The following is a 23,581-nucleotide window of genomic DNA, read 5'->3' on the forward strand; positions in this document are numbered from 1 at the left end:
GTGTCTCCATTCTTTCTTGAAACCATATGAAATGAATCCAATTGGTTGATGCTGGGAGCTTCTGGAGGAGGATGAGAGATTCACTTTGCAATTCTAGCTGAAAATCGTTGTACGTGCTTTACCCTTTTCTTTTGGATTGATGTGCTAGCCTCTCCCATCATTTGATAATGGGGATATTTATGGAGGTAACTCCTCCAATAAGTTGTTTAACTGTCATCCACCATTCACGGCTGGCTGTGGCAGGACCACAGATTTAAGATCTGATCTGTTGGTTGTGGAATCGCTTAGCTCTGTCTATCACTTGCTGTTTAAACTGAATGCAATGCAAATTTTTTTTTGTAACTTCACAAGGTTTGTAGCTTTATTTTCAGGGCAGCCTAATGCTGCACCTAGCATGCTCTGCTGCAGTTTTCATTCTGGATCGATTACTTCCCACATATGACAGGTCACACATCTCACTCAGCTGTGTCTTGATTGCTCATTTTTTAAATTTAATCTTAACGATAACAACCTTAACTTGAGTTCTTTAACTATACTCTCCAGACCTTAATCACCTATCCTGCTGCTTCCTTTTGCCCCGCATCACTTTTCAAAATTTGTCATTACTTCAAAGCTTCACCTCTAGGTTCATTAAAGGTTTGCTGTTCAGTACTCTGCTCCCACTGCTGCTCAGACTGAGTCTGATCGGGGTCTCATTAATTAGGCTTTGAAACAGGAAGCCCCAATGCCATTCACCTGTTCTACTGCGTTTCATTCCAGCTGCTGCTCATACTTGTCTGACCTTTCTATTAATCTGGGTTTGAAAATCGGGTAAATTAGGGAATCTTGTGACTTTTAAAATCTTCAAATTTTTGACAACTCTGGAAATAGCAAGGCTTGCCTTCCAGCATTTGATTTTCCACAGAGTCGTAACACTATATGTACTTTATATTGTTAAAAGTGCTGAGTTAGTTACAAATTTTCCTTATTCGTTTACATCAGTTGGAATTTGTTGAAATGATTTGCATTCATTTCAATAAAGTAACTTGAATAAAGTTTGTATGTTTAAACTCTCTGACATTAAATTGCAAATTAAGACATATTCCTGAAACTTTGAAATCTACATTCCATGCAGTTTTCATTGAAAATATTGAGTGTGTAATATTTTTATATGTGAAATTGTTTAGCATGTAATTATTCACCTCTGAAATTCTTAATCATAATGCTGATGGCTGTTATCCTGCACAGGCTGTGGAACGGTGTTACAGCTTGAGTTTTCGAGAGCCAGAAACCTGGTGGAAGTTTAATGTTGTGGAGCTAGAAAAGTAAGTTTTATTTTTCTCTTCTGAAACTTGAAATTGCTCCTTTATACTTAAAAAAATTCTGATATGGCTTCAAAAGATATTTCCATAAGCCACTTATGAAGAAGTGTTTGTTCCAAACTATTGAATTGATTGCACACGGGCAATGTTTTATTTTAAGCAAGCATGTTCCATGTTCCATTGACATGGAAATTAGGCAATTAGGTAAGTAAGTTACTTCAGGAAGTCTTTAATTTGTATCAATCATGTTAAAGATATGTTAGTTTTTATTATTATTGAAGCTCATGCCTTCAGGTGTAGCTTTCTTTCTTCCTTGGGAAGTGGAGTGGCCATTTGCTCTCTGATTCTTGCTGTTTGATGCAGTCGGTGTGTAAGTTACTTCAATATCTAAAGAACATAAACAGATCTGTAAGGCTATTACCTGCACACAAAGGGTACTAGTAGAGTAATATATTGAAAATATCACTTTTGGACAAATAGTTTTAGAGGATTATGCACTCGAAATATGCACTCAAACAAGAAGATTGGTTTTTTTTTCTGAAATGGAATTCCTTTTATAACTACTTAATTCTGTTCACTGCACGGTGGAGGGTAAATTTGGAATTTGTTTCAAAAGGTCATCAAAACATTATTTTCAAAATTGTGTTTGTTAATTTTCTTTTTTTACCTAGTCACTCCTTATGGGTACTGTAGCACAGTGCTTAAGTTACTGCACTAATTATGCAGATAATGAAAATTCATAATCCATCATGGCAGTTTGTCAAGTTAAATTTGAAAAACCTGAAATAACTAGTTAGTAGACAATTCAGTGAATGTTCTAATTCCAAAGCCCTCATCTAATGTATTCCAGTCTGGTTAGGACACATATATGTCTACCCAACCTTTATAGAAAATTAGGACAAATACAGGACAAATGCAAGTCCTCTATCCATTGTCTGGCAGTCAATTCCAAGTCACCAGCAAAGCATTATAAGGAATCATCAATTCTGTGAGCAGGAGGTACAAAATCATCAATAATCAGTGTACAGCTTTTCCAAACCATATTTGAAACATGAAGTAGAGATTAAATGAAATCTACTGCCCTTTAAGTCAAAGCAACTTTAGACTGAATGTGGGCCCAAGAAATCCTCACAAAATTGAGGTCTATGGGAACTGTGCAGGATAGGTGAGGTGTTGTGGGGTGATCATTTTGGAAAGTTTTCCAAAAGCTGGAGAGACATCTATTGCAAAGCAAGATAGTTGTGGTAGTTCAACATCAATTGTTTGATTTTAAGATATGAGTAATTGATTTTATACTTTCCACAGCTTATTTGATATAATTTGCACCATCTACACTTGGACATTCCAGTTGTGATTCTAGTTGTGATTCCTTGGTTACTGAAGCAGATGCCAGAATGCAGCAAGACTTGGAAAAGACCCAACCTTAAACTCTCAAATGGAAATTAACATTCATGCCACATAAATGCCAGAAAGTGATGTTTTCAGAGAAATTAGTTTCTGACAACCGTTTTGTAAAATGGCAACAAAGTCTCTAACTTTTGCATCATCAGACATTGATGAAAAACTATTCCAATTTGGACATGTTTTGTTAATCCTTCTATCACTGACAGCACGTCTTCACCATAAATCTAATAGAGAATATTTTCATCACATGAACCACAGTTGTTCAAAACCCTGTTCACTACTTTTCAAAGAACAACTAGAGATGGACAAAACATAGAAATAAAGAGAGTAGAAACAGGAATAGGCCATTCAACTCCATGAGCCTGCTCCTGCATTGATTATGATCAGGACTGATCATTTAACTTAGTGCCTTGTTCCTGCTTTCTCCCCACATCCTTTAATTCCTTTAACCCTAAAATTCCTTAGTAAATGCTGAGGTTGATGATGGCAATCATGTTTCAAGATTGGTTTTAACATCCAGAGATTCTATTTGAATGTTATTAATACTACAGTAAAGTAGCTTTTACACTTTTGGGCAACATCAGGTGGATCTGTTTTCATACTTTTCTTTGAAGGACTTGTTAAACATGGAGTTGCTCAAAAATGCATTTGTTTTCAGCTGGAGTAACCATTTACTCGAGTGTCAAAAGGAAAGTTCTAAATATAATGGAATGAAAAAATCAATAATAAAACTCACTGCAGAGCAAATTAATTTGTAGTTTATTAATTTAAATTAGATTATTAATTATTTATTTAGCATTCTTAACTCCTTTGTTTTCAGCCTCACAAGTTTGAGGTTGAAATCTGTTTTTCTGCAGCTATTATTCTGTCAAATGAACAGAGTTAACATGTATACCTGTAATTCCCAGCATATGTGTTGTGGAGAACCTTTCTCTATGTATTATTGTGATAGTGCTACTCGAAACTGTTGCAGTACTTGAGTTTTTAATTTGAGGTTTCAAATGAAAATCCCTTGTTTTATGATAATAAGAGAGATTTTTAAACAAATGATGAGACGTCCACAGGAAAATTATTTTAGTTTTGTTTTACTGAGAATTGGCTAGCATAGATTGTTAATCTCAGGACTTGTTTAATGCAGTACCTTGTTGCATGTCTTGCTCATAAACAGTTGTCTCAAATTATGTTGAAGTGCACTGAATTAATGCTTTTAGAATTTGGGGGAAATTTCATGCAGTTTTTGGTTTCCCGTCACAGAGAGAGAGAAAAACCCCGTTGTGAAAATGCAGACAAAAGAGATGACTGGCATGGATTTTTTTCATTATAGTGACTGTGTTGGATAAATTCATATTAAGCAAATTTATACAACTATTTAAGGAAACAGAAATCCTCTTTTTTAAAAAAAATGTTTTATATTTGAGATCTTTAATTTTATTCATTCCCTCTTAACAACTAACCTTAGTATTATTTTGGTGTAAGCCGCAACTAATTTGTGTCTCAACTTTAAAAATCACACACCAGGTTATAGTCCAACAGGTTTAATTGGCAGTACAAGCTTTCAGTGCGCTGCTCCTTCATTAGGAAATTATTCAGGGTATTTTTCAATGTATAATTTCAGTTACATCACACTGTAAATTTTTGCTATAAATTCTGTGTCTTACAATCGTGTGCTCCACAACCACCTGATGAAGGAGTGGCTCTCCGAAAGCTAGTGCTTCCACTTGTTGAACTATAACCTGGTGTTGTGTGATTTTTAACTTTGTCCACCCCAGTCCAACACCGGCACCTCCAAATCATGTCTCAATTTGAGTTTGGAGCCTGGCTAATAAAGTTTGATTGCCTTCTGGCAATCTCTTATACTTAATCATCTAATTATCGACTCTGAAACCTGGGCTTGGAATTTATTTTTTTGGCATGTCCATCTTGGTTATTTGATTTTATACTTAGTTGATGTCTACATTTAATATGATGCTACTATTGGCATGCTTGTGTGTGTGAATGGCATGAATGATCTGGATCCTTGGTTCAATTATTTTCAGGTATTCTTTGTTTCAGTTTTTTTTTCCCCAAATTATCCAAAAATCACCTGGCAATTTAAATTAAAACATTTTTTTGGATTTAGATTTCACAAGAAAACTTGTTTCAAGGAAGTTGTTGAAAGCTGGTGTGTCAAACATATGTTTTATTTATTTACATTTGGAATCTGAAAAACGATGATTCTTTACAAAGTGGTTTAGGTTTGTCCAGCACTCAAAGTCTTTCTTTTCTGGGGCTAAAAAGGTATTTCAAGTCAATGACTCTTCCATCTAGAATGACAATGACAGCAGGATACATGGGCACATCATCAAACTGCACTGTTAACTCATTAATGTTTTGACCTCAGGGGAAATAAAAGTTCTCTGAACTCAATTTTCAGTAGTTTCTAACACACCTCACACGTTCATTCTGGATTTTTTTCCCACTTCTCTGTTTACTTGGACCCTAGTCATGAAGCAACAACACAGGGTTTTCCTACCTTTGTTTAATGCATCAAACTGCTAACACCCATCTCCTCACTTCGAGGGCTAAAGATTCCACTTAAACATACATGTATATAAACAGGCCTTGCCTGCAGCAAGCCACCATTATCTGTCTGCTTTCTTTAGGGATCTGTAAACATGCATTTCAAGGTACTCTGTTCTTGTGTACCTTTCAACTTCTTTAAGCATTTTGGAAGGCCATTTCTTCCACAACATACTGGCTTACTCCTCCATCATAATAATTTGCCTTTTTCAAGGCACATTCCCATGCATGATCAGAGGATGTAAACTTGTGCTTTTACCTTCTCTTTCATCATCCAAAGCTCCACACATTGTTTTCAGCACTTCATTGGGACAACTTCAATTTAGTATGAGCATTTGCTTACAAACTGTTCTATACTTTGGAGGATACTCAATACAAATTGGGTGACCATTTGGTAGGGTACCAAGTTTCAGTTCATACCTATGACATCCAAGCTTCCAGTCACTTTTAACTTTAATTTTCAGCTCCAAATCTCTCTGACCTTGGTCATCAGTTTGCTACACTTTAACAATGAAGCTCAATGTAAACCCATTAACAACAAATAGATTGGTGCAGAAACTCAGCACGTCTTGTACTGTGTTTAAAGAGAGAAACAGAGTTAATGTTTCAAATCTGGCATGATTCTTCAGAACTAGACATTAGTGGTCTGATGAAAAGTCAAAAGATTGCAATGTTGATGCTGTTTCTCTTTCCACAGATAGTGCCAACCTGACTATTTCCAGCAGTGCTTATGTTTGGATGAGAGTCTATCTGTTGACCATTGTGCAGTTCATGTTTCCAATCCTGTCCCCTAGCTTAATCGTTAAATCACTTCCATTTGCGTCTTTCAACACAATAATGTCTTTGCACAATTGTTTAGGCTTTCTCTTTTGTCTCTCTTTTCTTGTCAATATACTTTCACTTGACTGTTCATGTAATGAAAGGGATATCTTGCCGGTGTATGCAGCAGAAATACAGTTTCACTTCTTTTCTGCCAACCTGTGCAGCTTTGATGTTGCACTGACTGCAACCCAAGTCAGAGGTTTTTCCCAACTTGAGGTGCCTTACTTCATATTATGCGCATGCACATTCCTCTTCCCTAATGTTCATTTTATGAGTGCAAGTCTTCTGTGACTTAGTTATTACTTGGAATTATTGTATATGAGTTAAGCAGGGAGTTGGAATTAAAAAGATGGAACCACTATTGATAAAGGAATTGTGGAGTAGATTCAGAGCTGAATAGCTGCCTTCAATTCCTACAATTCTCCTTTTATCCTAATAGATGTTCTAAGTCTGCCACCAAAATCACCTAGTTCTACAGACCTGTGTTCCTACAACTCCACGTCCCTCCAAATGCTCAGTACCTTGAGGTTTAATCTGTGTGCTGTGTTATTTGAGGTGTTATTTGTTCAGTACCCTAATTGACAATCTCTGAAGTTTATTCTCACAAATTTCAACAACTTCAGAATCATGAGATTGTTATCCTGTACAGTGTCACCACTTACTTACCCAGCACTGTTCTCACTGATCTCTATTGATTGATCAACTTCCAGTGCATCTACTTGACTGTTCTCATCCTTGTTCATCTTAATGCATAGTTTGTTTCACTAAACTTCTGTAATGCACCGGAACATTAGCAATGTGTTTCAAAGTTTTTCTGCTTGGCTATCCGTTTCATTTCAAATGCCTTAAAGCATATCTGCTTAACATCGCCTTAAACAATTTTGTGTTGTTGTCTCTCGGCTTTCCCTCAAATATCTTTTATGTTATCAAGGGTAATTACAGAGATCGAGAGATGGGTAGACCTATTACTAGAGAACTAACCATCTGGTCTGTTCTTGTACCTCTACAAATGTTCTAAGTTGCTTGCCCATTCATTCAGAATTGAAAACAAGATAAGAAAAGGGGAATCAGAATCTGGTGAGAAAACTAAATGCATGGGGAAGAACAAGTTAATATTTTTGTATTGTGGTTTAATTTAAACATAGGCACTGTATGGCATCATTTGAATGTAAAATGAGTATTGTTCATGAATAAAATAGGGTCATAGGAACATACAAACAGGACCAGAAACTCCAGCGTTCTCTACTATTCTGGATCATCTACCTCAAATGCCATATTCCCACACTATCCCAGATTGCTTGATGTCATTAGAAATCTATCAATCGCTGTCTTGAACTTCATGATTCAGCTTCCATAGCCCCTATGAGTTTGAGAATTCCAAAGGTTCATTAACCTTTGTGCAGGAGTTCCTCCACATCTCAGTTCTAAATGGCTTGTCTTTTATTCAGAGACTCTATTCGACTCAAACCCCATTCTATCTTGGTAAGAATTTTGTAGATTTCTGTTGAGATCACCTCTTATTCTTCCAAATTCCAGGGGATACAAAAGCCGAGTGTCCTCAATCTATTCTCCGAGGACTGTCCCACAATCTCAGAAATCTGTCTGCTGAACCTCTGCAGTACTCTTTGTATATCTTTCCTTAGGCAAGCTGCATAGAACGGCAGGCTGGTAAGTATATGAATGAATCATTGGCACTGTTATATCTCCAATAATAAGTTTAAATGGGGTTAAGTCTTGTTTAAATGGTTTTCAATTATGTTTTCTAAATGTTTTGTGATAAACTATCCTCTCTCTTTTAGGAGGAATAAGCATCGAGTTCCACGTGAGAAGATAATTCAAATGATGGAGCGCTTTGAATATCCTATTTCTTCAGAAATAGTGTTGAATGCAGTGGAGCCTTCTCGCAACAATAAAGTTTTGCTAGATCTTCTTCCACATTGCAGGCAGAGGTGGGAAGGACCTATTGATACTAGATCTTCTGTCAGTTTAATGAATAACAGATAGCACAAGTGGTGCTTCATGAACTGTTTCATGAACTATCTTACAATGACACTTTTTATAATGTTCAAATATGCAGATTACACTGAAAAACAGATAACTGTTTTGGTAGACTTTTATTTTTTAAAACTCTTCACTTGTTTTCAGCTTGTACTATGTCCAAGGCAACATAACATTGAAAAGATTATTTTATTCAGTACCCTTTTCTATTTGAAGTATGAAATATTTGTAGTTTTGTACATGGATTTTTATGACAAAATATGAGCAGAATATAAAGGTACGTAAAAATGAATTGTAAAGGAGATTCCGGTAATCTGGCCATGTTTATTTCCCCACAAGTTTATTACTACTTGTTTGAATAATGCTTTAAAAAGCAGTCAGCTAATGACCTATTAATGATTTGTTTGAAATGTACAGTAACAAATGATATGCTGAAAGATCAGACAGATACTTTTATTACAGAGCTTATTTATTTAGTGTATTTTCTTCTGTTCAGAAGTTAAGCATGGTCCTTATTTTCCAGATGAGAATATTTATAGGTCTTTGGAGGAAGTCAAGATGACCCAGATTTGTATGAAAGAGTTGTGGAATTAATTATGCTGTAAATTATGAAGTTCATTGAAAAGTCTTCATAGGAAATTCAGAGTTTAGTTATTAGTTGGGACATTGAATGTTTTTTCCATTTGAATGGCCCATTGCAAGTTTGTTCGTACTGTGTGTGTGGTGTCTCTGAACATCAAGTGACCATGTAAGTGCAGCAGTTGGAGTACCCTGTTATATGAAAGCAGTTGGACATGTTGCATCTCCTAGCTTGATGAATTGTTAAATTGTAGCTCATTTAATGAAGAATAATTTTATTGTCATGTGTATCTTGAAGGTACAGTAATGGTTTTTGTCACCACAATCCAGCACCATTTTGAGCTATAAAAAGAAATAAGCATTAATATTCTGTTTAAATTGGGTCTTAAGCATGGTTCCAGGGCTTCTGCAATGTTTCTGGAAGCTGTTCCAGTCCTCAGAATTGTGCTCTGAGACCAACAATGATGGCGCCAATGCCCAAGAGACCCTGGCTCTGCTGCTATCTGACACTCTACAACGAGTCTAGGCTGCAGGCCTTTCACCACCACCAGGACCCCAGGTTCCGAGTGTACCACTGCCACCAAGAGTCCAGACTCCCGCACCGCTGCCGCCAAGAGTCCAAGCTCCAGGCATATCACTGCCAGGAGTCTCTCACTCTGGGCCGACAGCTGCCAGGAGTCCCATTCCACACTGCTAACGCAGCAGCCAAATCCTACTGACATCGCTGGGACGTTTATGATGAAGAAAGAAAATAAAATGAAAACAAAAAGTACATAGAAATAAGGATGCTGCCAACCTGGAGTGGATGAGCTCTGCCTATCTACCATGCTGGCACCAAGGAGAAATTAACCTGCTTGCTAATTATTTCTACAGTTAGTTCCTACTGAGTAAAGTAAATTTCTGGAGATTGAGCTAAAACCATGATGTCATTAGTAACTAGAAATCTATCAATCTCTGTCTTGAACTTCATGGAAAGGTTGTGATAAATTAAGTTCTGTGGACTTTCCCAAAGGATGTATAAAGAAAGAGCATGCTAAGTTTCTATATGAATTAATTTCATACTGAATTGTTAAATGAAACATTGGTAGGACCTTTAACTTCTCATGATATTTGGAGTTTTTCGCAGTTTAAGCCTAAAACTAACAGTTCTTAAGTAAAGTGAATCTGTGACCTTTTTTTTTTAAGTTATGTTTATGATGCACATAATCAAACTCTCTGTATATAAGTTGTTTTCCTGCCCACTTATGTTCTAAACTCTCAGTCATGATTGACTCGGAGCACATGCCTCTGAGTCAGTAGACCATGGATTCAAGCAATAAAAGCACATTAGAAACTTAGTTGGGCACAAAACCTAGGCAGATACTTTGAGTTGTGGAGTGGCAGAGATGCTGACTCTCGGCTGAGACAGTAAAGCCAGGCCTCATCTTCAAGTGAATGTAAATATAGAGTAATAATGAATGGCAGTAGCATTCTCCTGGTATCATGTTTATTCATTAACCAATTTTACCTTGCAAAAACTTTATCTCTGACTCCTTACGTTACACAAATTAATTGGCCAGTCCAAAACAACCAGCTAACCATTCTAAACCCATTTTTCCAGCACTTGGCCCATAGCCTTGAATGCTTTGGCATCACAATTGAACATCAAAATATTGCTTATATTATGAGGCCTCTACCACCCGATAGGCAGTCAGTTTCAGATTCCCAGCACCCTCTGGGTTAAAAAATATTTCCAAGCTTCCCTTCGAAACCATCTGCCCTTTACTTTAAATCTATATACCCTGGTTATTGATCCCTCCAAGATCCCCCCCCCCCCCCCCCCCGACCCTGTCTATGCCCCCACAATTGTATACGTATCAATCAAGACCCTTCCCAGCCTTCTTGATCTAAGGAAGTCAACCCTGGTCTGTCTAATTTCTCTTTACAATTAAAACTTCTCAGCCCTGCACCCTCTCCTGTGCAATCTCATCCTCTTATACTGTGGATGTTAGAACTACGCTCACACTCCAGCTGTGGCCTAACAACATTTTATACAGTCCTAACATCACCTTCTTGCTCTTAAGCTCTATGCCTTTGCTGATAAAGGCAAGTGTCCCATATGTGTTCTTACCTCCTTGATCTATCTGTTCCACTTCATTAAGGGATCTGTGGACATGCATTCCAAGATCCCTCCGTGCTTTCCTGGCTCTTACCCTTCACCACTTCTTATTCTTATCTCCCTTGTTTATCTTGCCCAAGAGCTTCATCTCACTTTTATCCAGACTGAAGTCCATTCGTCACTGATCATCCCACCTGACCAGCTTGTCTGTATTCTCCAGCATTCTAAGGCTATCCTTCTCACTATTTATCACCCTATCAATTTTAGTATCATCCTCAAACTTCCTAATCAACCCTTATAGATTCAAGTCTAAATCATTTATATATACTACAAACAGCAACTGCCCCCACACTCGCACCTGGAGAACCCCCCAGGTTTCCAGTCACAAAAACACTTTGACCATCATCATCTGCTTCATGCCGCTCAGCCAGTTCTAGATCCAATTTGCCAAATTCCTTTGGATTCCATGGACATTAACCTTTGTTATTAGTTTCCCATGTGGGACCTAACAAAAGCCTTGCTGAGGTGCAAGTACACTACGTTGAATACATTGCCATCAACTACACATCCGGTTACTTTCTTCAAAAAACTCAAACACGTTGTTCAGACATAATCTTCCCTTAACAAAACTATGTGGACTCTTCTTGATTAATCCAAGCCACTCTTAAGTACTTACTGTTGATAAAATGAAAGACCTATTGCTACAGTTTTTTTTTGTTTTGAACTCTAGGACAAATGAAAAAAATATGAATTTCAAACTATTACAACAATTTACAGGAGAAAATGTTTCTGATTGTTTGGCAAATAGAGCCATAGAGTTAGACAGCACAAAAATAGACCTTTTAGTTCAACTGATCTGGTCCTATTTGCCAACATTTGGCCCATCTCCCTCTAAACCTTTCCTATTCATGTCCCCATCCTTTTAAATGTCATATTTGTACCCTCCTCCACCACTTTCTCTGGTGGCTCATTCCATATGTGCGCCACTCTCCATGTGGAAAAACTTGTCCTTCAGATCCCTTTTAAATCTTTCTCTTCTCATCTTAGACCTATGACCTTTAGTTCTGGACTCTCCTACTGTGGGAAAAAGACCTTGGCTATTCACCTTATCCATGCACCTCATTATTTTATAAACCTCTATAGGGTCACCCTTCAGCCTCCAATATTCCAGGAGAAAAGTCCCAGCCTGTTCAGCCTCTCCCTATAGCTCAAACCCCCCAAGCCTGACAATATCCTTGTAAATCATCTTTGAACCCTTTCAAGTTTAATAGTACCTTCCTGTGGAAGGGTGACCACAATTTAATACAGTATTCTAAAAGTTTTCTCACCAATATGTTGTACAGCTGCAACATGAAATTAACTCCTAGATTCAGTGCACAGACCAGTGAAGGCAAGCATGCCAAACGACATCTTCGTCACCCTGTCTGTCTGTGACTCCACTTATAAGAAGCTTTGGATCTGCACCCTTAGGTCTGTTTGATAAGTGACATTCCCCAGGGCCATACCATTAAGTGTATAAGTCCTGCCCTGACTTGCCTTCCAAAAATGCAACAGCTCGCATTTATTGAATTTGAAATTCATCTTCCACTCCTGAGCCCATTGGTACATCTGCTCAAAGTCACATTGTATCTTGAGGTAATATTCTTCACTATCCACTACACCAGCAATGGTGTCATCTGCAAACTTACTAACCGTAGCTCCTAAATTCACATTCAAATCATTTATATAAATGATGAAAAGCAGTGGATACAGCAGCAATCCTTGTGGTACACCACTGGTCACAACCTGAAAAACAAATTCAAGCCAATTTTATATTCATTTGGCTAGCTCCCCCTGAATTCCACATAATCTAACCAGTCTACCATTTGGAATCTTGTCATATGCCTTGCTGGAGTCCACGTAGACAATGTTCACCATTCTGCTTTCATCAATCTTCTTTGTAATTTATTCAAAAAAACTCAGTCAAGTTAGTGAGATTATTTCCAGAGCACAAAGGGAACCTAATACCTGAAGCATTGCAGTGGGAATATACAGAAACATAGGCTTCTCAAGCCTCCTTCACTGCTCAGGCAGCATCCGAGGAGCAGGAGAATTGATGTTTTCGGCATGTTCCCTTCATCAGGAAGGAGAGCTTATGCTCGAAACTCTTCTCCTCCTCGGATGCTGCCTGACCTGCTGTGTTTTTCCAGCACTACACTCTTGACTCTGATTCTCCAGCATCTGCAGTCTTCACTTTCCCTTATATCCAGAAATATATCATTTTCAGGCTTGAACATACTTTATTATTGAGCTTCTACAACTCTGAAGTAAAGAATTCCACAGATTCTTCACCCTCTGAATGAAGAAATCCCTCTTTAGTTTTTGGACTCCTTGTGAATGAGCTGTGTTGAGTTCGACAGATTATCTTAAGTTTGTTTAAATAGCTGTTATGGCAATTGCTTATTGAGTAAATGCTACCTAAGCGCAGAATTACATGTAACAGTTGACATTTTGGCGAGTTTTGAGAAGATTTGTAGCTTAGGTTGAGGTTTTGGACGTAGGGTTGCTCGCTGAGCTGAAAGGTTAATTTCCAGACATTTTGTTACTCGGTAACGTCTTCAGTGGACCTCACGCGAAGCAATGCTGAAAATTCCTGCCTTCTGTTTATATGTTTGGATTTCTTTGGGTTGGTGATGTCATTTCCTGTGGTGAAGTCACTTCCTGTTCTTTTTCTCAGGGGGTGGTAGATGGGGTCTAACTCGATGTGTTTGTTGATAGAGTTCCAGTTGGAATGCCATGCTCCTAGGAATTCTTGTCTTTGTTTGGCTTGTCCTAGGATGGATGTATTGTCCCAGTCGAAGTGGTGTCCTTCCTCATCCATAGGTGAGGAAACTAGTGAGAGAGGGCGTCATGGCATTCCAACCGGAACTCTATCAACAAGCACATCGAGTTAGACCCCATCTACTTGAGAAAAGGAACAGGAAGTGACTTCACTACAGGAAATAACATCACCACAGGAAATGACTCACCAACCCAAAGAAACCCAAACATATAAATAGAAAGCAGGAATTTTCAACATTGCTTCGCCTGAGGTCCACTGAAGACGTTACCTAGTAAGGTATCGAAACGTCTGGAAATGAACCTTTTGGCTCAGTGAGCAAATTTACATCCAGTTGACATTTTGGTTTGACTTTGCAACTATATAGGCAAAAGTGGGGACTGCAGATGCTGGAAATCAGCGTCTCGATTAGAGTGGTGCTGGAAAAGCACAGCTTGTCAGGCAGCATCCGAGGAGTATGAAAATCGACATTTCGGGCAAAAGCCCTTCATCAGGACTGAAGGCAGGAAGCCTCCAGGGTGGAGAGATAATTGAGAGGGGGTGGGGCTGGTGAGAAAGTAGCAAAGAGTACAATAGGTGGATGGAGGTGGGGATGAAGGTGATAGGTCAGATAGGTGGGAAGGAAGATTGGCAGGTAGGACCGGCCATGAGGGTGGTGCTGAGCTGGAAGGTTGAATCTGGGGTAAGGTGGGGGGAGGGGAAATGAAGAAACTGATGAAGTCCACATTGAAGCCCTGGGGTGGAAGTGTTCCGAGGTGGAATATGAGCTGTTCTTCTCCCAGGCGTCGGGTGGTGAGGGAATGGTGGTGGAGGCATATGTTGGTGGAAAACCATTTTGATATGCCTATTTTGTTCTTTGATCATTCTTTGCAAATAAATGTGACATGTCCAAGCCTTGTTCCTGATTTGATTTAGCTGGAAGCTTAGAGAACCCTATTGCTTTCTCTATGGCAATGTGTAAGCAAATCAATTTCTCAGCCAAATAGCACTTTTTTTTTCCCCCTGTAGGATAAATTGTTATAATGGTTTGAAATTTTACATTCTCTTGCCTTTTTGTCTTTATAGCACAATATGAAAAACTTTAATCAACATTGCTCTTTTCAGCAACATCAAAATCAATACTGTCAAAACATTTTAATCAATCATAAATTTTGCAATCATTTCAAACAATTTGAGTGTTGGATCAGTGTAATATATTTTTATATTGGAGCAGTTCGTGCTGATAAACTGTCAATTCAGTTTCACAGTAGCTCGATGACTGATAAATTCCAGAGATGTTGGTAAAATTCACTTTATTTTAAAATATCTTTTAGTTCAAAGGGCATCCCTAAAGTGATTATGTTATAACCATTTCTCATTACCATGTAATTAATATTTATTTTTCAAGGCTTCAAATTTAGATAAATTATAGAGAATTGTATATACTGTTATTCGTTTGTATGTCTATCTGTATGCAGTAAATTTATTGAAATATATTTGTACTTTGTACAGAAATTTGACGTAAAAGTTTGCATTATATCTCTAATGAATTGTTTATTAAAATGCTTAAAGTTAGGAGCAAAACTCCATATTGTGCTGTTATGATTAACTGTGTACTCAATTTGTACTTTGAATTCCTGTTCAGTTCCATTTGGAGAGTTTACATTTTGTATCCATACATCTTTTAAAATTGTTATAATTGTAAGTTTATTCTGTAGGAAAAGGAATTAAATTGCTGGATTAAAAATGTGCAGTTATAGGTCCATGCATGAACTGCTTAATTTTTAAGTTACTCGTGGTGAGAGATATTTAACTCTCTTTTTAACTGAAATCTGCTTGATGCATGTTCTGTTAATTCATATCATAATTGCTCCCACTCTTCTGGAAAATTAATCAGTGTCCTAACTGGCCCTCAGGTTTGTGTTAGTTCCGTCTACCCCGGAGTAGAGGAGTCCAAATGAAGGATCAACAACCTAATAAACATTCCTGCCTCCATGCCTGACCACTATAATATTTTAAGTGATGATTTAGGCCTTGACTGAGGCTGCACCTAACAGCAGACAGATGCCTACCTAACTTGATGGTATCATAGGAATTAATTCAAGCAGAGGCTGTTAGTGGAAGATACATAGTGGGAACAGCCAGCTTCCCACGGAGGCCCAGTTTGAAAAAAAATCCTTCTATTTCAATCCCTCATCTCTAAGAGTGGTTAAGCTCTTACAAGGCACTGTGAAGTTTTGGGGTTTTTCAGCTCTGCACCCGAACCCCCCAGTCTCAAATCTCAGAGAATCCAAAAAATAAAAACATCTGCACCCTCTGTCCCACCCTGTCCATCTCTGGCAGAATCCCCAGAACTGGCCTTCCACGACTGCAGAAGCAAAGAAACCTTGGTCTGTCCTTCCACTGCAAAAGGTTCCCAATCACCCACTAACTACCAATGGTTATTCCCAAAAATCCTGGAATCTGATTGGTTACTTGCTTCTGTCTGCCAGTCAGGCAATATCAAATGCTTGTTTAAATGAATGAATTAATTCTGGAAGGCACTGCAAGAAAAGAATTGACAATTTAATTACTTCTATTGTGAACACATGAATTTTTTTCTACATAGACTAGTCTATGCTTGATAACTGTGATGTTGTAAATTTAGAATTATACTTCTGAGTCAGTAGTCTGTCAGATTGAGTATCCAATTGACTTGGAGTTGGATTGTTGGTGTGTGCAAACTCTTTATAAAAGCAACTCTTCAGAGTTCTAAGTTTGGACCGCTGTCATGTCCAGAACGTGTAAGGGAAAAGCCATTGTATTTATCCTTATAGGAATTTGGATTTACTATCAGGGTTAATTTAGATCATTATCTCCACAAAGATCTAGTAAGCAGCAATCAACATGAAATTGTGATGCCAAGGTCCAACCTGTAAATGTTTCATTTACAAAAATAATATACCAGTGAACTTTTGGGAAAAAAAATCTACATTGTCCAAAATCAACACCTTGAAATGCTAATTAGGGAGTTTAAAACTGAGATTTTTTGTGATGTGAATTGTTGACTATTTAATGCTGGTTTTCTCGCAAGCTCCATGTTGAAATGATTTGTAAGATCTTAATATCACAGCCTAGTAGATTCTCAGAATTATTATTCTTTTGCAAATAAAATCCCAATTAGCCATTCAGACATTCAAATCACCCAGATTAAATAGTAATTAATTTCAATAAGATGTAGCATTTGGAACAGTAGGATGTCAGTTTTTAATTGTCCATAGAAACATTCAGTTTTTCTTTTGCGATTTTCTGCTTTATTTAATCTTTTAACTCTTTCTAGTTGAACAATTTTCTTTTGTTGGACATGTATTCAGAAGCAGATTTTCATTATGTGGCATAACAGTGTAATGAATTTCATGTACTAGAAAACACTTGAGAGCAATATTAGTAAAAACTACTCTGCAGTGCAATTCATGTTTGAGTGAAAGAAGGGGCATCAAATTGGAAGAGTGGTGCATTAAATGATATGTTCAACTGTGAACATAGGCTTGCATTTAAGCCTCTGGAGATTGGAATATCTATTTGGATACTAGAAGCAGGAATACATTTTACAATCGTGCAATTTCATTTTTATAACCATAATCCAAGGAGTGCATGGGAGTGGAATGCTATTAGCATGCACCAATCAGCCCTTTACTTGTAAGTGGGTAAGTTGACATTTTGAGTCTGATACAACACTGCACAAAAACAGTTTTCAAGATGAGTCATACTGGACTCAAAACATTAACTGTTTTTGTTTCTCTCCACAGATGCTCCAAAATGTTGAGTTTCTCCAGCATTCTATGTTCCTTTCAGATTTCCAGCACCCATCCCTTTTTGCTTTTAAGCAAAAGGTGATCTGTCCTTTTAGGAAAGTTTATATTTCCACTTGGCATTTTTCCAGGATAACATTCAGTTGTCTGTGTGATATCAATTTTGACCCTGGGTCTTGATGGTTATTCTATTGACTTGAAGCACATGTCTACATTAAAACCTTTCAACTGTTAATAATATGTCCACATAAAGTCATTATCCATGCATTCACTGAACTGCCCAATTGAATAGTAACATTAAAGAATAAAATCAGATGTATTGATTTTGTAGTCTTGTTTAAGACTTGGTATTGGATTTTCATTTTCTGCTTGTCAGAGTTGATGTTTTGATACCTCTTGGCGGGTAGTTTTAATTGAACTTCATTTTCAGTTTGTATAACACATTCTCTTCCTCCAGGAGCTAGATGACTAATTTCCTTACCCAGGCCAGTGTTCATCTTGTGCTGATAGCTTTCAGACATGGAGGAACAAACACATGATTCGTTCTCTCACTCAGACCCCACTACTTTGATTCTGGAGCTCACCATGTGAAAGATGAGTTTGAACCAAAATTACAGTATGTGACTGACCTTGGGTTTTTTAAAATAAACTGAATTAAGGATATTTAAGTGCAATAGAATTTCATATCCAGTTTTACTTGTATTTTCTTGTATTTGTGTCTCACTTGGTCAAAAAGATCTTAATATATAATCTAATTTTTCATGTGGATCTCAGTGGAAAGCTTGCGTAATTTCATTATTACCCTGAGGATACATTATTGTCATTTATTTGCCTTTTAAATTGACCAAAAAGTCCCCGACAAGGTATGTTATCTAAATCTATTTCATAATATGGAGTTGAATACCTTGATGTAGATTTTACACATTTTGCATATTCTGAAACTATTTTCTGTACTTCATACGTACTTGAACTGCAAGTTATGGTAATTTTTGTTGGCAAATATATGATAGAGATTACGCTAATAGGAGCAGGAGTGTGCCATTCAGAACACTCAGCCTGCTATGCCATTGAATAAGATCACATCTGATTATGCTTTAACTCCACTTTTGTGCCTGCCCACATTATCCTTAACACCCTTGTCGATCAAAAATTTGTCTAGCTCAGTCTTGAATATAATCATTGACCCAAATTGCTCTACACTCGATGTGTGGGGTGGGGGAGTTGGTGCGAATTCTAAAGAGTTCACAACCCTCTGAAGACATTCTCTTTACCTCCATTTTTAATTAGAGCACCCCTTTTTTAGCATAGTCCCTGGTTCTGGTTTCCCCATCCTGGGAAATGTTCCCTCAGCATCTGCACTGTTAAACCCCAAATCAGCTTTTCTTTCAAAAACTCACCTCTTATTCTTCTCAAGTACAATAATAAAAGGCCAACCTGCTCAGTCTTTTCCTGTCAGATCTCTTCATCCCAGAAATCGGCCCTGGGACTTCCACTGATCTGCTTCATTGCAGTGTATTACCGCTTAAAAAAGAAGACCAAAACTGCAGAATACACTTTAGTATGGTCTCACCAATTCCCTGTTGGTTCCAGAAAAGCAACCTACTTTTCACTTCATCCCCATGTAATGAATTACTATGAGGGATATGCTAATTTCCTCAAATACATTTCCAGTGACCTGCAAGATTCTGCAGTGCCTCTCTTTAAATAATATCCTGCTCTTTTGTTTTTTCCACCAGACAATATCATAGTTTCTCAAATTATATTCCACTTGCTAAATTTTTGCCACTCATTACAACTGTTGATTTTCCTTTTCAGGCTCTTGTGTTCTCCTTACAACTTGCTTTCCCACCTATCATGGTATTATCAGCAAATCAAACAACAATATAGTCTGTTTCTTCATCCAAGTCATGAGTGTGGCTTGTAAATAGTTGAGCCTGCAGTTCTAATCCCCAGTGTATTTGTTAGAGTTTGCCAACATGAGCTGTTTATCCTGACTGTTTCGTGCTATAAAGGATGCAGCATTGGACAACTAATATATTATGCCCAAGACCAACAGTTCTTGTGCTGTAACTGTTTTATGTGGGACCTTATGGAATTTAAGTAGAACTTTTGTCTTGAGCAACTTGAAGTTTAAAAAAAAAATCAAGGTGGCAATTTACTAGGCTCAGGTCTGAATTGTGACTACAATCTTTATTATTTCATTGATGCTAATTCTGGTAGAAGCAAAGACAAAGTCACGTAAAACTAAAATCAGCAGTATTAATTGGGCATTCATTATAAAGATTTGTAAATGTGATTTTTGTCCTGGGAAGCTGACCTCAAAGTTATGATCAAAACCATGTCACCAAATAATATTTACATGCATTTTAGTAATTTTTGTGGGTATATAAATTAGAAAAGGATCAGACCATTGGATTATTCTTTGGTTTGGTTCCAGTATATTGACGACAGTGTAAACAAGCTCTAATTTAAAATGTTTAAAATATTTAATCCTTTGTGTGCAAATTGGAATGTTTATGCACTGAATGAGTCAGTTGGATTTTAAAGAGGAAATCATTGTACAATTTGTACAGTCGAAATTTTGAAGAAGGAATATCTTAGAATATTGGAAGTACTTGAATATGAATGTTAATATTTTTATTACATATGGCAAGTTTAAAAAAAACTTCACATTTGATGATGTCCACATCAGCTGGAGCAGTGGGGAAACATCTTAACAGACCAAAGTTTGCTGCTGTACACATGGTTTGAAAAAACGTTTAGTTTCTATCTCTGAGAGATTTTCTTATCAGCCTGTTCTCTGAATGATACAACTCCCCTTCAGAGCACTTAGGACTTGAACTCAGGCCTCCTGGTCCAGAGTTTGAGACACTGCCACTGTACCGCAAATCTGGTTGTTTCTTTTTTAAGCCTAGCCTGTTCAGAGATACTAATACACGGCCCTGGAAAATGAGGACTTGAACACAGTTCTCCTGCTTACAGATAGAGGCAATAAAACTGCACCACAAGGACCCTAGATTTTACCTGAAGGTATTTTTTATCAGCTTGTTCAGAGATATTACTTAAACACCTCTGCTGCAGGTGGAACTTGAACCAGCTTTGGACTGAGAGAAAAGGACACCACCACTGTACCATTGGAGTCCCAATTTTTATCCCTGACAACTCATTGAATAAATGTCCTCACCTGGAACTCTTGGAGAGTTAGTGCTTCTAATGATTTGTTAATGGTCAGCACTTTTTGTTTTTGAAAATTAAACTCAAATTTGCAGATGTTAATCTTCAGTGGCTCTGTCCAAGTGAATGGCGAGTGCAGGTCAGTTGTCGAGTAAAAATAAAGGGTGAAGGTTAAAAAATTAATAAAGGTATGATAGGTTGAAAATGAAGTTGAGTCATAAAGGAAAGTGAATCTAAAAATGAAATGTGTGACTGATCGCAAGTCTTCAATTTCTATTTTTCATTAAACTAATTTGACACTTAATTCGCCTTTTGAAAATATCAATTGAAAAAATCCCATGAAGGTGAACATTTCTGTATGTTATGAATTCGTCAATTTGTACTTTTACTTTAAATTATTCAAGTTTGATCATTAAATTGAGAATAGCCATATGATGCCCCTCTATGTATTGTTAAAGGACTTATATGGTATATATGTGCACTTTGTGGATCAGTAGTGCCAAAAACTCAGGGAGAACATAAATATCTGTTCTCCTTTGTATTTTTTATTGTTGACAGTACTTCCATTTTTAATGTGTTTCATCAATGCTTCAAAAGTGCTGTGCATCGTGAATTACTTTTGCAATGATAGTTATACTACAGCCAATCAATGACTGGCTTTAAAAGTACTAGAAAAATCCAGCAAGTCTGGCAACTTCTGTCTAGTGAAAAACCAGTATACCTGCTAAGTTTTTCCAACAATTTCTGTTTTTATTTCAAACCTGTAATATCTGCCGTATTCTGCTTTTTTTCACTTTAATGACTGATTTAGCCTAGCTGTGGTGAAACTCTCCAAACAACAATGAGATAGAAAGGACAGATAAACCTTCCTTTGGTATAGATTGAGAACTATACTTTGATTAATGACACTTAAAATCCACCTAGTATAGTAAAGAATGTGCCTCAATTTAAAATAAAGCATCACCCACTGACAGCACTGCAGCATCCAACTAGATTAGGAGTTCGAAACCTTGGCATGAAACTTGAACTCATAACCTCTATGACACACAGAATGGTGTAACCAAATTGACAATGTTTTGAAAAATTGGCAATTTATTACTATTGTGCCCTAGAAATGTTTGATGACTGTGTATTTGTTGAACCTGTCCTCAATGCTGCATGTCTTAACCAAAATGGTTTAAAAAGATGCCATAAATGAAAATGATCCAAAGTTCATTGATTTTGTATTTAATGTTTGATGACTAAAAGCTGAAATGCTGCATGCATAATAGGAATTTATCTTTGTTGAGCACAGACTGGGTGCTCACGCCCTTGGTTAATTGGATTAGATAATGGCTATCTTTACTGAAGAACAGCAGATCATTGTACAGGCTGTTGATGCTTCCATTAACTATGTATTTCTGTCTCTAGTATAGAAACCAGAAATTCATAAATAACTGCCTGTATAACAATTCTATATTCTTTATTTTAAAAAGTAGCTCATTGGGTAACTTTTTTTATATTTAACAATAAGCACCAAATTGTACTGTCATTGTTTTCCTATAAATTAGTAACCCACTTGTTTTTCATAGTTTGTTTTTGCTGGACTGCAAGAAATCCAGATCTTGTTTCTTTATTTTCCTGTATTGTTGTGATTGAATGGTTAAGCCAGTATGCATCTGCCTATCTGTTCCTGCAAGCGCTTTCTGGTTGAACTTCCCCAGAATAATTAGAAAGGGAAGGTATGCTGAGGTGCTTAGTATAGTAATAATGATTCTCAATATGAAGGGACTTATCAGTGCTGACCATGTTGGGATTGTTTGGAGAAAACCAGCAATGTGAGAAAGTAAAGAGCGGAATCATGATTGTAAGATGTGGGAAAGCTGTGTACATTTAGTTCATTGTAGCATGACTTCCAGGATAGAGTCAAACATTAATGATATTAAGACAATGCTCTTTACAGAGTACAGCAGGAGGCAGTCAGCTAGTTTGTTAAAGCTGGCGTGGTATCACGTTGCTGAGGAGGTAAGCAGCAGGAATGCTGCGGTACTAGGGTCCTGGAAAAGATTCGGTGACCTTGCTAGATCTGATGAGGTGAGTATCCTGCAACTTCAAGGTGGCAACAATCGCCGTTTTACCTCGCAAACAGTCTTTGGTATAGCACGTCTTTGACTAATACTTTGCTGCCCCTTTTCTTCTTCCAGCTACCTCTTCAAACCCAAAATGCATAGTCGACCTATTTTCCCCTTCAGTACCATTCCTTAGAGCAAATCATCTCGAACAGCCGTCATCCTCAGTAATCATTGAACCTCTCACTCCCGAGTTCACATGTTTTCCTCATTGCAAACAAGAGAAACAAAGAATCCAGGATGGAACTACATCTGTGGGCGTGATGTTACTATTGAAGAAAACCTGGAGTTTGTCAGGGTGGCAACAGGAAATGGAAAGATATGTAGCCCCTGAAACGTTGTGAGAACATTGGTTATCACACACGCTTGTTGATTGAGCTATGCTAGCTTGAACTACTGTTTTGCAAGGTTCAACACTTTCAGCTCCAATGTGTGCAGTATGAGAACAAGCATGAGATGAGGCAGGAGGCCGTGGAATCTTGAAAGGAAGACCAGTACTCTGCGCTGTCATAAATCTTGAACTCCTCCAACCAGATGCACACTCCTCAATGGGTCCAGAAAATTTCAGGCAAGACTCGAGTAGTAATATTATTGTTTAAAATACAGTTATAAGCTTAAGAAAAATTCTTCTAAAACAATTTCATTCTTGTAATTTGTCTTGGTTAAATAAGTAAGTTGATGACAAAGAAGATTTTGTTGGAAATAATTACTTGGAATAAATTTCAATAATTTTTTATTGTGCAACCAAAAGTACTTAAAGGCACCAAAATGCAGTAATAACTTTTCATTAAATAGGGTGTGAATGAGTTGAGGGAAGTAGCAGAATTCTGTTGAAAAGAGAGGGACATCCACAAAGAAGAATGGTACAATGGTACAAATCCTTCATCTTATTTCCTGATATCACAATATTAAATTGCTGAAATGACCATTACATGGCAGTTTTACGGTCC

At 37.3% G+C, this 23,581-nt stretch overlaps 1 protein-coding gene across 3 annotated transcripts in view; it reads left to right on the top strand.

The window, feature by feature from the left end:
• LOC140481289 (uncharacterized) overlaps positions 1-23,581 on the top strand; it is an 88,560-nt gene that overhangs the window by 26,025 nt on the left and 38,954 nt on the right. For all 3 annotated transcript variants that reach the window (XM_072577234.1, XM_072577233.1, XM_072577235.1), the window contains exons 5-6: positions 1,228-1,304; positions 7,886-8,035. In XM_072577234.1, the coding sequence (XP_072433335.1) occupies positions 1,228-1,304; positions 7,886-8,035 (227 nt within the window). The remainder of the gene's footprint in view (positions 1-1,227; positions 1,305-7,885; positions 8,036-23,581) is intronic.

The sequence above is a fragment of the Chiloscyllium punctatum genome, chromosome 9 (genome assembly GCF_047496795.1).
Source record: "Chiloscyllium punctatum isolate Juve2018m chromosome 9, sChiPun1.3, whole genome shotgun sequence".
Taxonomy (NCBI): Eukaryota; Metazoa; Chordata; class Chondrichthyes; order Orectolobiformes; family Hemiscylliidae; genus Chiloscyllium; species Chiloscyllium punctatum.